At 42.6% G+C, this 12,401-nt stretch overlaps 1 protein-coding gene across 1 annotated transcript; it reads right to left on the minus strand.

Moving 5' to 3' along the window:
- Positions 1-4,222: 4,222 nt before the first annotated feature.
- zgc:56699 (uncharacterized protein LOC405758 homolog) lies at positions 4,223-12,077 on the minus strand. The gene is made up of 8 exons (XM_035740200.2): positions 11,926-12,077; positions 11,464-11,624; positions 6,382-6,488; positions 6,120-6,246; positions 5,933-6,016; positions 5,676-5,739; positions 5,484-5,554; positions 4,223-5,222 (listed from the first exon to the last, which is right to left on the minus strand). Coding segments are annotated over exons 2-8 (552 nt in total). The 5' UTR covers positions 11,561-11,624; positions 11,926-12,077; the 3' UTR covers positions 4,223-5,220.
- Between the last annotated feature and the right edge of the window lie 324 nt (positions 12,078-12,401).

Here is a 12,401-nt window from a genome sequence, read left to right on the forward strand (position 1 = left end):
GGCAATGACAAAGGTCAAACGTTTTTTGTAAGTCTTCACAAGGTTTTCACACATTCCCATTCCTCCATGCAGATCTCCTCTAGAGCAGTGATGTTTTGGGGATGTTGCTGGGTAACACGGGCTTTCAACTCCATCCAAAGATTTCTATGGGGTTGAGATCTGGAGACTGGCTAGGCCACTCCAGGACCTTGAAATGCTTCTTACGAAGCCACTCCTTCGTTGCCCGGGCGGTGTGTTTGGGATCATTGTCATGCTGAAAGACCCAGCCATGTTTCATCTTCAATGCCCTTGCTGATGGAAGGAGGTTGTCACTCAAAATCTCACGATACATGGGCCCTATTCATTCTTTCCTTTACACGGATCAGTCGTCCTGGTCCCTTTGCAGAAAAACAGCCCCAAAGCATGATGTTTCCACCCCCATGCTTCACAGTAGGTATGGTTTTCTTTGGATGCAACTCAGCATTCTTTGTCCTCCAAACACGACGAGTTGAGTTTTTACCAAAAAGTTATATTTTGGTTTCATCTGACCATATGACATTCTCCCAATCTTCTTCTGGATCATCCAAATGCTCTCTAGCAAACTTCAGACAGGCCTGGACATGTACTGGCTTAAGCAGGGGGACACATCTGGTACTGCAGGATTTGAGTCCCTGGCGGCGTAGTGTGTTACTGATGGTAGGCTTTGTTACTTTGGTCCCAGCTCTCTGCAGGTCATTCACTAGGTCCACCCGTGTGGTTCTGGGATTTTTGCTCGCTGTTCTTGTGATCATTTTGATCCCACGGGGTGAGATCTTGCGTGGAGCCCCAGATCGAGGGAGATTATCAGTGGTCTTCCATTTCAGTGGTCTTCCATATGTCTTCCATTTCCTAATAATTGCTCCCACAGTTGATTTCTTCAAACCAAGCTGCTTACCTATTGCAGATTCAGTCTTCCCAGCCTGGTGCAGGTCTACAATTTTGTTTCTGGTGTCCTTTGATAGCTCTTTGGTCTTGGCCATAGTGGAGTTTGGAGTGTGACTGTTTGAGGTTGTGGACAGGTGTCTTTTGTACTGATAACAAGTTCAAACAGGTGCCATTAATACAGGTAACGAGTGGAGGACAGAGGAGCCTCTTAAAGAAGTTACAGGTCTGTGAGACCTTGAAATCTTGCTTGTTTGTAGGTGACCAAATACTTATTCTCCACCATAATTAGCAAATAAATTCATTAAAAATCCTACAATGTGATTTTCTGATTTTTTTTTCTCATTTTGTCTGTCATAGTTGAAGTGTACCTATGATGAAAATTACAGGCCACTCTCATCTTTTTAAGTGGGAGAACTTGCACAATTGGTGGCTGACTAAATAATTTTTTGCCCCACTGTATGTCAGAAACCTAGCTTGGCAAAGAAGCCTCAGAGAGCAGAGTATCACTACAGAAAAACAATGAAAGTGAAGTCTAGTTTTTAATTGAATACATTGTGAACCTTGACATTCTCACTTAAATTCTGACTGTCATCATTCAGAAATGAAATGAACCTCGTCATTTAGTTGTTCTTGAAATGTCATATTTTGGGAAGCTTCACTGGGAATTCAAAAATCTAATATATTTTCTGAGCATCATGAAACAGCTGACATTTCACTTCTTGCATAAAGAAAACGATGGAATAACTTCATAGAGTTTGTTAAATCATATTGAAGAGATGAAAAAGAAAGTATCAGATTTAAAAAAATATATATTTCACTAACATGGATGTTGCATGGGAGATCATTAATAGGACGTTGTCTAGAGAAGAACACTCTGGATTTGACACTGTACGTGGACGCAGCAACCTTTCAGCAGCTGCATCAGTCATCACCAACAACGGATTCAGTGTGACTCATCCTGAGGAAAATTACCTCTTCACGTGGTGCAGATCGCTATGCTGTGCGTATTGTCGCTCACTGATTTTTTGGCATTATTTTCCTTGGCTGCAATCTTCTAATTAAATGAGAAAGTATGATTAAATCTGCTTGTAGCAGACTGGAGACGGTCTCAAGACCATGAACAGATCATGGTAGTTTCAATGTAGGATTGTAACCCTACTTGTGGTTCAAGACATGCATAAAGTAATGTCTTTTAAAAAAATGTACACCTTTATATGTATCTTAAAATAAAATAAAGTTTTCAGTATATTCCTTGAATATATATTTTATAGCTCTTCTTTTAAAAGTTTAACTGTCAAACATTGGGGTTTTCTTTTCATAGCCTCTATACCAATGCTATAGAATGTGTCACCATCCATGCAGGAATATCAATAAAACCCATGTGTGGGAGATCAGTAAACCTCTTGTGCACATTACATTATCATTACCTAATACCCTGTCTAAAATAACATTCATGGAAATAGCTCACGTCAAAGAAAAGGCAAGTGTTGAGCCCTACTGTGACTTCTAAAAGCACTGTTGCTAAATACATACTATATAGAAATTCAAACTCAACTCTGGACTGAGAAGCCATTCACCGTTCCCCTTTAAAATCAGGAACTGATTTAGACCTATGCCACCAGGTGGGTGCAATTAATTATCAGGTATAACAGAAAACCAGCAGGCTCCGGACCTCGTACGGTAAGAGTTGCGTACCCCTGCTATATAGTTATATTAGTTACACATTTCAAATATGGACAGTGCAGGGATATTTTACCCCCGATCATCTTGATAAAGGACCATACAATTATTTTAAACACATTTGTATTTAATGGATTACATAAAATTGGAAACAAATAACAGTAGGCTACACCAACATTCAATTTCCATTCATACAACGTGTTCGGTAAATTGCCACAGTAGATGTGTCTTGGTAAACAAGGAAATATTTTATTTCAGGTGTATGGAATGAATGCCAAATAGAACAAATCTCCCATGGTCTGCTTAAAGTAGGACTAAGTTGTTCCGATGGTAATACCCACCAGAGGGCAAACATATCTTCAAAGACTATGGCAGCAAGCAGGGCTAAGGTGACACCAGAGACCACTACTTAGAAATAACCAGTTTTGGCATGGACATTGCATTGAGGATTTCCACCATTTTATCATAGTCAACTGGGTGGGACTTCCTCTGGGTTTAGGAAGGACCACACAATTCCATCCAGGTCATCAAGAGGGATAAGCCAATGAATTCTGTGAGCAAACATTCCATAACTGCAGGTGGCAGTAACCAAGATGGAATAGGAAGCGAGACATCCCACACTGTTTTTTTTTGTGGTTAGTCAATGAACTAAGCAGACCAGACCCTGCTGCTAATGCATTGGCCCATTTAAAAAGAATAATTCCCCAATGGTAAACAGTTGAAGGAGCCGCACAGCTATGTTACAATGGGATGCCAGACTATCGCATCTGGACTATGATTTACGCTTTGTCTTGCTAAATTAATGTTTATGGCTGAGAAAATAAACAAATGTTTTCAAATGTTGCATTATTCAAGAGTCTAGTATGATAGATGCATGAAAAAGTGCTTGCATAGCAAGTTGAATAGTTTCCCTGTTTAGCCATAGTCCAGTAGGCGATCTACTCCGATTTCAAAGAATTCGTCAAAGCGTGCTTGAGCGCAGAATAGCTTATGAATTTACAAACACCCAACACCTGTTATGACCGTGTCAGTAAAACGTCAGCATTAAAACAATTAAATGTGTTGCCAGCAGCAAATATTTATCTACCAACACTCTAGATAACATGAAAAGAGCAGAACCAGCTGTGTTAGTAAATTGTCAGATTGAGGTTCAGTCATTTGTCTCGAAGTAAATTAGGTAGCCAACTTTAGCCAGTTAGCTTGGTAGTCGACTGTGGTTGTAATGTCAATGCTCGGATCAACCCTACTCCCCGGCCAGAGCGTCCAGTGTGAACTGAACGCTCTGAATTTACAAACGCCTTTGAGCGCACTCTGGCACTCCAGTGAATTTACGAGCACACCATGTATGGTAGATTTGAGCCAAACCCCCTCCGGCTCGTGACATTCCCGTTGCTAATGTGAATTATGGCAATTTTAATTTAGTCCCTATACCTCTACTATCTGCAGTTTGAGTTACCAAACATGGCTTTATTCTTGTTCAAACAACACACTCCAGATGGCAGTACGCACCCTTTGTTTACCACCTCAGAAGTAGTAGAACGTTGACTAATCCAAATAGACAGGTTGGTTGTTTAGCAACAAAACCAACACATGCGCAACTATGGAGCAGAACAGACAGGGTTGTCTTAAATTATGAAACTATATTTTCTAATGTTTATTGAAAACAAACTTTGCACAACGAGCACTTGTCACAAATACATTGTCACAGTTGTCGGTTAGCAAGCGAATTTCAGCCATATTAGCATATAGGTGGCGTCGGTCAAAACAAGACATTGTAACAAGATACAAGCTGAAACGAACCACATACAATACGATTCCACTAATGGTAGCTTCTTGTCATTGTTTCCATCCAGAATCACAAAACACAAGACTTCTGCCCCATTTGATGAACGTGCATCGTTTGTGACATTGTCAGCTAATCCATCTATGGAGATGGCCTTAGCCGTTGCAATTAAGAACAGCTGCGTGGATGAATTTATTGTCTATTGACGGTTTAACAAGAGATAAATTGGGCCCAGTTTTTCAAAAATTATCTGGATTTTGCCTATCGGATAGGATTACATGTCCAACTCTAGTCCAATCTGCTTAAATGCCCAATCCATTTTCAACCTTTCAGTTCTCTTGTGCCCAAACATGCAAATTGTAGACATTTAAACCTTCATGAGGACAGAACATTACTTCCAACTTTTTTTGTGTAATTACAGACCAAAATCGAATAATATACAACACACTGGCAAAAGATCAAAGCAACATTCATTATGAGGCTAAATCAACTTTACAGTCAGCATAATGAGCATCTTGAAGATATCTGATATGTGCAATACAGTGAGAATATATTCATCTGCAGTAGGGCATCAGGAACATACAGTACATCAACAGCCTACATGCAGAGTTAGGATAGGGAAACACTTCTGCAAAAAAGCCTTTTAATAACAAAAAAGGGGACACAAACCCCAATCACCATGTCTAAGGTTAGGTTACAAAGCATGCATTTATAGTAAAACAAAATGGGATTTCTCAAATGTGTCCATAATCAAGTCAAAGTGAGATAATAAAACACGCATCTATGATATAAAACTTAACTGCAAGATAGCCTCTTGACTTCCAACTTTTGTCTTTCATTCTGCCCTTTGTCAGTCCTGAACAAAAATAATGAGAAATAAAATGAGCCGAAGAGTGACAAGTGAGCACCTGACCACAAGCTTTTAAGTGAGACAGTACAGCAAGAAAGACACACACACACACACACACACACACACACACACACACACACACACACACACACACACACACACACACACACACACACACACACACACACACACACACACACACACACACACACACACACATAAGAAATACAGAATGCTGTAACATAAAACAGATCAAACATGACTTACACATTTTCCAGGGCAGAGTTCTTGGAGCTCGGAGTCCAGGAGTAAGATTATTTGTAGTGCATGGCTCAGTCCTAAAAAAAGAAGAAAAGACTACACTTAAAACTATGTTTTAAATTTGAAAATATTAACCAGCTCTGTTTCAAATATATCTAGTAGCAATGAACTCCACTGCAAACTGTGTGGTTAGCTGACCTGTTCTGACTGATCAGGTTTGTGGACACTCCCCATACGAAAGGCACCGAAGAAATATCAGCTTCTACAAAAAGAAAAGGCTGCATTTAAATAAAATGCTGCGATGGAAATCAATGGAAAATCTCCAGCATAAAAATCTGAAAAGTTGCATTCACTGCATCAGTCCACGGAGTGTGCAGAAGTTGTGAAACAAATAAATGCATACATGGCATCTTTGCTTTGAGTACACACGCATAATCAGCAGTTTGAGAGAGTACCTTTATCCCAGTCCTCATCACAGTTGGTGTTCGTCCAGGTGCTAACAGGTACCTGCCATTTGCTCTGCACCTCAGCGCTGCCCACTGGAAATCACAGAACCTGGTTAGACTATCTAAAGGGTGCAAATAGGCTTATCATTGAATAATACAAATACAGAAAGGGTAAAACAAAACAAAAAAGGCTCACAGTCTTCTGCATTCACAGATATTCTGTCAACACAGTTAGCAATGTGGTGTGAAAGCTCATGCTTGGGCATCAGGTGGCGGGCGTTGAAAGGGCACGTTTTTAATTCACTGGCCAGTTTAGGGTGGTTCTACAGGAAAGGACAAGAGGACAGCTGAACAACTTGTTTTCCCATGTACCAACTGACTATATTAGCAACATTTAAGATGACATGGCAAAATGTCATATTGCGCCTTCAACAACATTCCTTCCTGTAGCTACTAACTTTGCTGCACTTGATCAGATGGTATGGAAAGCGGCAGGCACGGATCTGATGGTTCTTGTCGTATGGACACTGAAGGAGTTTATTTGGATCACAGGCATCTTCTGGATCTATTGACAACAGAGAAAATAATGCCATGGAGCCAAGTTAACACCAAGGAAATTACTTAGTTAGAATGAGCTAAAAGTGGACTAATGTAGGCAAGGTGTCAAATCAAAATCAAACGTTATTAGTCACATGCGCCGAATACAACAGGTGTAGACCTTACAGTGAAATGCTTACTTACGAGCCCCTAAACAATGCAGCTGAAAAAAATATGGGTAAAAAAACAAATAAAAGCAACACGTAATTAAAGAGCAGCAGTGATAACAATAGCGAGACTATATACAGGGGGGGTACCGGTACAGAGTCAATGTGCAGGAGCTACAGTCAGTTGAGGGAATATGTACATGTAGGTAGAGTTATTAAAGTGACTATGCATAGATGATAACATAGAGTAATAGGAGTGTAAGAGGGGGTGGGGGCAAACCAAATAGTCTCAGTAGCCATTTGATTAGATATTCAGGAGTCTTATGGCTTGGGGGTAGAAGCTGTTAAGAAGCCTCTTGGACCAAGACTTGGCGTGCGGTAGCAGAGAGAACAGTCTGACTAGGGTGGCAGGAGTCTTAGGCAATTTTTAGGGCCTTCCTCTGACAGTGCCTGGATGGCAGGAAGCTTGGTCCCAGTGTTGTACTGGGCCGTTTGCAATACCCTCTGTTGTGCCTTACGGTCGGAGGCCGAGCAGTTGCAATACCAGGCAGTGATGCAACCACTCAGGATGCTCTTGATGGTGCAGCTGTAAAATCCTGAGGATCAGAGGACCCACGCCAAATCTTTTCAGTCCCCTGAGGGGGGAATAGGTTTTGTCGTGCCCTCTTCACAACTGTCTTGGACTATGTTCATTTGTTGGTGAAGTGGACACTCAACCTGCACCACTACAGCCCTGTCGATGAGAATGGGGGAGTGCGCGGTACTCTATTTCCTGTCGTCCAATCATCTCCTTTGTCTTGATCACGTTGATGGAGAGGTTGTTGTCCTGGCACCACACAGCCAGGTCTCTGACCACCTCCATATAGGCTGTCTTGTCAGTGATCAGACCTACCACTGTTGTGTCATCAGCAAACGTAATGACTGTTGAAGTCATGCCTGGCCGTGCAGTCACGAGTGAACAGGGAGTACAGGAGGGGAACTGAGCACGCACCCCACAGGGGCCCCTGTGTTGAGGATCGGTGTGGCGGATGTGTCGTTACCTACCCATACCACCTGGGGGCGGCCCATTAGGAAGTCCAGGATCCAGTTGCAGAGGGAGGTGTTCAGTCCCAGGGTCCTTAGCTTAGAACGTGCGTTGAAGATGCCGTTCCCATAGCAACGATAAAAACATTCCCTAACCAGAAACCGTGGATTGATGGCAGCATTCGCGTGAAACTGAAAGCGCGAACCACTGCTTTTAATCAGGGCAAGGTGTCTGGTAACATGACCGAATATAAACAATGCAGCTATTCCCTCCGCAAGGCTATTAAACAAGCTAAGCGTCAGTACAGAGACAAAGTAGAATCTCAATTCAACGGCTCAGACACAAGAGGCATGTGGCAGGGTCTACAGTCAATCACGGACTACAAGAAGAAACCCAGCCCAGTCACGGACCAGGATGTCTTGCTCCCAGGCAGACTAAATAACTTTTTTGCCCGCTTTGAGGACAATACAGTGCCACTGACACGGCCTGCAACGAAAACATGCGGTCTCTCCTTCACTGCAGCCGAGGTGAGTAAGACATTTAAACGTGTTAACCCTCGCAAGACTGCAGGCCCAGACGGCATCCCCAGCCGCGCCCTCAGAGCATGCGCAGACCAGCTGGCCGGTGTGTTTACGGACATATTCAATCAATCCCTATACCAGTCTGCTGTTCCCACATGCTTCAAGAGGGCCACCATTGTTCCTGTTCCCAAGAAAGCTAAGGTAACTGAGCTAAACGACTACCGCCCCGTAGCACTCACTTCCGTCATCATGAAGTGCTTTGAGACTAGTCAAGGACCATATCACCTCCACCCTACCTGACACCCTAGACCCACTCCAATTTGCTTACCGCCCAAATAGGTCCACAGACCACGCAATCTCAACCACACTGCACACTGCCCTAACCCACCTGGACAAGAGGAATACCTATGTGAGAATGCTGTTCATCGACTACAGCTCGGCATTCAACACCATAGTACCCTCCAAGCTCGTCATCAAGCTCGAGACCCTGGGTCTCGACCCCGCCCTGTGCAACTGGGTACTGGACTTCCTGACGGGCCACCCCCAGGTGGTGAGGGTAGGCAACAACATCTCCCCGCTGATCCTCAACACGGGGGCCCCACAAGGGTGCGTTCTGAGCCCTCTCCTGTACTCCCTGTTCACCCACGACTGCGTGGCCACGCACGCCTCCAACTCAATCAAGTTTGCGGACGACACAACAGTGGTAGGCTTGATTACCAACAACGACGAGACGGCCTACAGGGAGGAGGTGAGGGCCCTCGGAGTGTGGTTGTCAGGAAAATAACCTCACACTCAACGTCAACAAAACTAAGGAGATGATTGTGGACTTCAGGAAACAGCAGAGGGAACATCCCCCTATCCACATCGATGGAACAGTAGTAGAGAGGGTAGCAAGTTTTAAGTTCCTCGGCGTACACATCACAGACAAACTGAATTGGTCCACTCACACTGACAGCGTCGTGAAGGCGCAGCAGCGCCTCTTCAACCTCAGGAGGCTGAAGAAATTCGGCTTGTCACCAAAAGCACTCACAAACTTCTACAGATGCACAATCGAGAGCATCCTGGCGGGCTGTATCACCGCCTGGTAAGGCAACTGCTCCGCCCTCAACCGTAAGGCTCTCCAGAGGGTAGTGAGGTCTGCACAACGCATCACCGGGGGCAAACTACCTGCCCTCCAGGACACCTACACCACCCGATGTTACAGGAAGGCCATAAAGATCATCAAGGACATCAACCACCCGAGCCACTGCCTGTTCACCCCGCTATCATCCAGAAGGCGAGGTCAGTACAGGTGCATCAAAGCTGGGACCGAAAGACTGAAAAACAGCTTCTATCTCAAGGCCATCAGACTGTTAAACAGCCACCACTAACATTGAGTGGCTGCTGCCAACACACTGTCATTGACACTGACCCAACTCCAGCCACTTTAATAATGGGAATTGATGAGAAATGTAAATATATCACTAGCCACTTTAAACAATGCTACCTTATATAATGTTACTTACCCTACATTATTCATCTCATATGCATACGTATATACTGTACTCTATATCATCGACTGCATCCTTATGTAATACATGTATCACTAGCCACTTTAACTATGCCACTTTGTTTACTTTGTCTACATACTCATCTCATATGTATATACTGTACTCGATACCATCTACTGTATGCTGCCCTGTACCATCACTCATTCATATATCCTTATGTACATATTCTTTATCCCCTTACACTGTGTATAAGACAGTAGTTTTGGAATTGTTAGTTAGATTACTTGTTGGTTATCACTGCATTGTCGGAACTAGAAGCACAAGCATTTCGCTACACTCGCATTAACATCTGCTAACCATGTGTATGTGACAAATAAATTTGATTTGACAAATAAAAAATTTGATTTGATTTATTGATGAGCTTTGAGGGCACTATGGTGTTGAACGCTGAGCTGTAGTCAATGAATAGCATTCTCACATAGGTGTTCCTTTTGTCCAGGTGGGAAAGGGCAGTGTGGAGTGCAATAGAAATGGCATCATCTGTGAATCGGTTGGAGCGGTATGCAAATTGGAGTGGGTCTAGGGTTTCTGGGATAATGTTGTTTATGTGAGCCATGACCAGCCTTTCAAAGCACTTCATGGCTACAGACGTGAGTGCTACAGGTCGGTAGTCATTTAGGCAGGTTACCTTAGTGGTGTTCTTGGGCACAGGGACTATGGTGGTCTGTTTGTTGGTATTAAAGACTTGGACAGGGAGAGGTTGAAAATGTCAGTGAAGACACTTGCCAGTTGGTGTCACTGGGCACTCTCGACTGTGCTTCTCTTTGTAGTCTAATGGTTTGCAAGCCCTGCCACATCCGAACGAGCGTCAGAGCCGGTGTAGTACGATTCGATCTTAGTCCTGTATTGACACTTTGCCTGTTTGATGGTTTGTTGGAAGGCATAGCGGAATTTCTCATAAACTTCCGGGTTAGAGTGGACAAACATGCACAGGTAGCCTACTTTTTGAAGTGATTTATTTGACAATCAAATGAAAATATGACTGGCTGTGTTCATGCCACTTTAAAAATGTAATATTTTCTGTTTAAATGACATCTATTATTAAATTCATAGAGACCCCCCGGATGTCATTGCGTAATTCGCACTCTGCCCAAATGGATCCAATCAAAAAGGGATAGTGAGGCCTAGGCAGATTGTACAATGAGACATATTTCACTGGATGTATAAACATGAAGCATCCAGTTGGTGGTTCCACTCACTTCCACTCACTGGCAGGCAGTGGATTTTGGCCAACATTCTGCAAATTCTCATCAATTAAACATTTGATCTCAATAAAAGTTATGTTCCAAAATACTATAATCTGTTATAAACAGAGTGGACTAAGTTTTATAGACATTACCATTTGCAAAAGTTTTTTTAATTTTTGAAAGCAAGCTGTTTAGGAGCACAAACGCAAATTGAGTTAATGTAAATGCACTATTCACAGTAGGCGTTCCCTAACAGAAATATGCATACTAAAACGCGCCAATGGGATATTGCTAGCGCGTGCTTGGCTCTGCCCACCATGACTCATTTGTCCCATTGGAAACAACAACCTGTGGTCTCTTGGTTTAATTATAAAAATATTTGGTGCTAGTGCAGTATTCAAGCCTCTGTCATAGTCAGTTGATCACATTCGTGCAGGACAATTAGGTCACTGCAGACAGAGAAAAGTTAATTAAAGTATGAGAGGTCCCTAGGAGCCAACAATCAAAAATGGTAATTGATTGAAATTACAAAAGGCAATATATTTGACTCTTACCAGCCTTCTCCCCTTCCTCATCGTTCCAGCGTGGCAATGTCTCAGCTAGAGTAGTCTTCGAAGGACTACAAGTTGATCCAAATCGGATGGTAGACATCTTCCCTCGAAGTGTGGCCTGGTGGTCGCTGAAGCCAGGTTACCGAGCTAATTTACTCAACAAGCTCGTAGCACGTGAAGATTTAAATTATCTTTCAGGTAACGTTAGGTAGCTTACAATGTTACCACCGTGATCATGCATTCAACCGCTGCCTACAGTTTGCGTTTCTAATTTGTACGTTTATTTTCCTGATACTAGTTTATATATAACATGTGGCATGGCCAGCTCACTAGCTAGGAACGTTTAAATAATGTTTCTGCATAATAATAACTCTTAAACTTTGCCTTTCTCTTGGCAATAAACAGATTTTTAAAAAGTAAAACAAGCAACGTCTTTAAAAATAACCAGATTTAGCAAATATTCACCTTTTTAGTAAACTGAACTTGGAAGAGCGCGTGTAGATAGCTGTAGTGGAAATTGACTTCAACTTTTAAATAAGGCAAAACATGGTTTGATCCAGTGGGTGTGTCCTACAATGTCAATCAGCCATGTCATTGGCTGTCAATCACGTTGCCACAACATATGTGACGCTCAGCGAATATACACTGAACAAAAATATAAACGCAACAATTTAAAAGATTTGACTTAGTTACAGTTCATATAAGGAAATTAAATAAATTCATTTGACTTCCTCAATGTATTTAATTGGGAATACAGGTATGCAAAATATTTTATTTAACCTTTTATTTAACGAGGCAAGTCAGTTAATTAAGAACAAATTCTTAAAAGGTAGGGACGTGGATCAGAGAACAAGTCAGTACTTGGTGTGACCACCATGTTGGCGGCGGATAACTGGCATGACAATGGGCCTCAAGGATCTCGCCATGGTATCTCTGTGCAT

This window comes from Oncorhynchus keta, chromosome 28 (assembly GCF_023373465.1).
Source record: "Oncorhynchus keta strain PuntledgeMale-10-30-2019 chromosome 28, Oket_V2, whole genome shotgun sequence".
NCBI classification, from domain to species: domain Eukaryota; kingdom Metazoa; phylum Chordata; class Actinopteri; order Salmoniformes; family Salmonidae; genus Oncorhynchus; species Oncorhynchus keta.

Coding starts and splice junctions, on each gene's coding strand:
- zgc:56699 (XM_035740200.2), bottom strand. CDS start 11,560: ATGTCTACCATCCGATTTGGATCAACTTGTAGTCCTTCGAAGACTACT. Junction 6,247..6,381: donor ATCTGATCAAGTGCAGCAAA/GTTAGTAGCTAC, acceptor CCTTTCCTGTAG/AACCACCCTAAACTGGCCAG. Junction 5,740..5,932: donor TGATGAGGACTGGGATAAAG/GTACTCTCTCAA, acceptor TTCTTTTTGTAG/AAGCTGATATTTCTTCGGTG.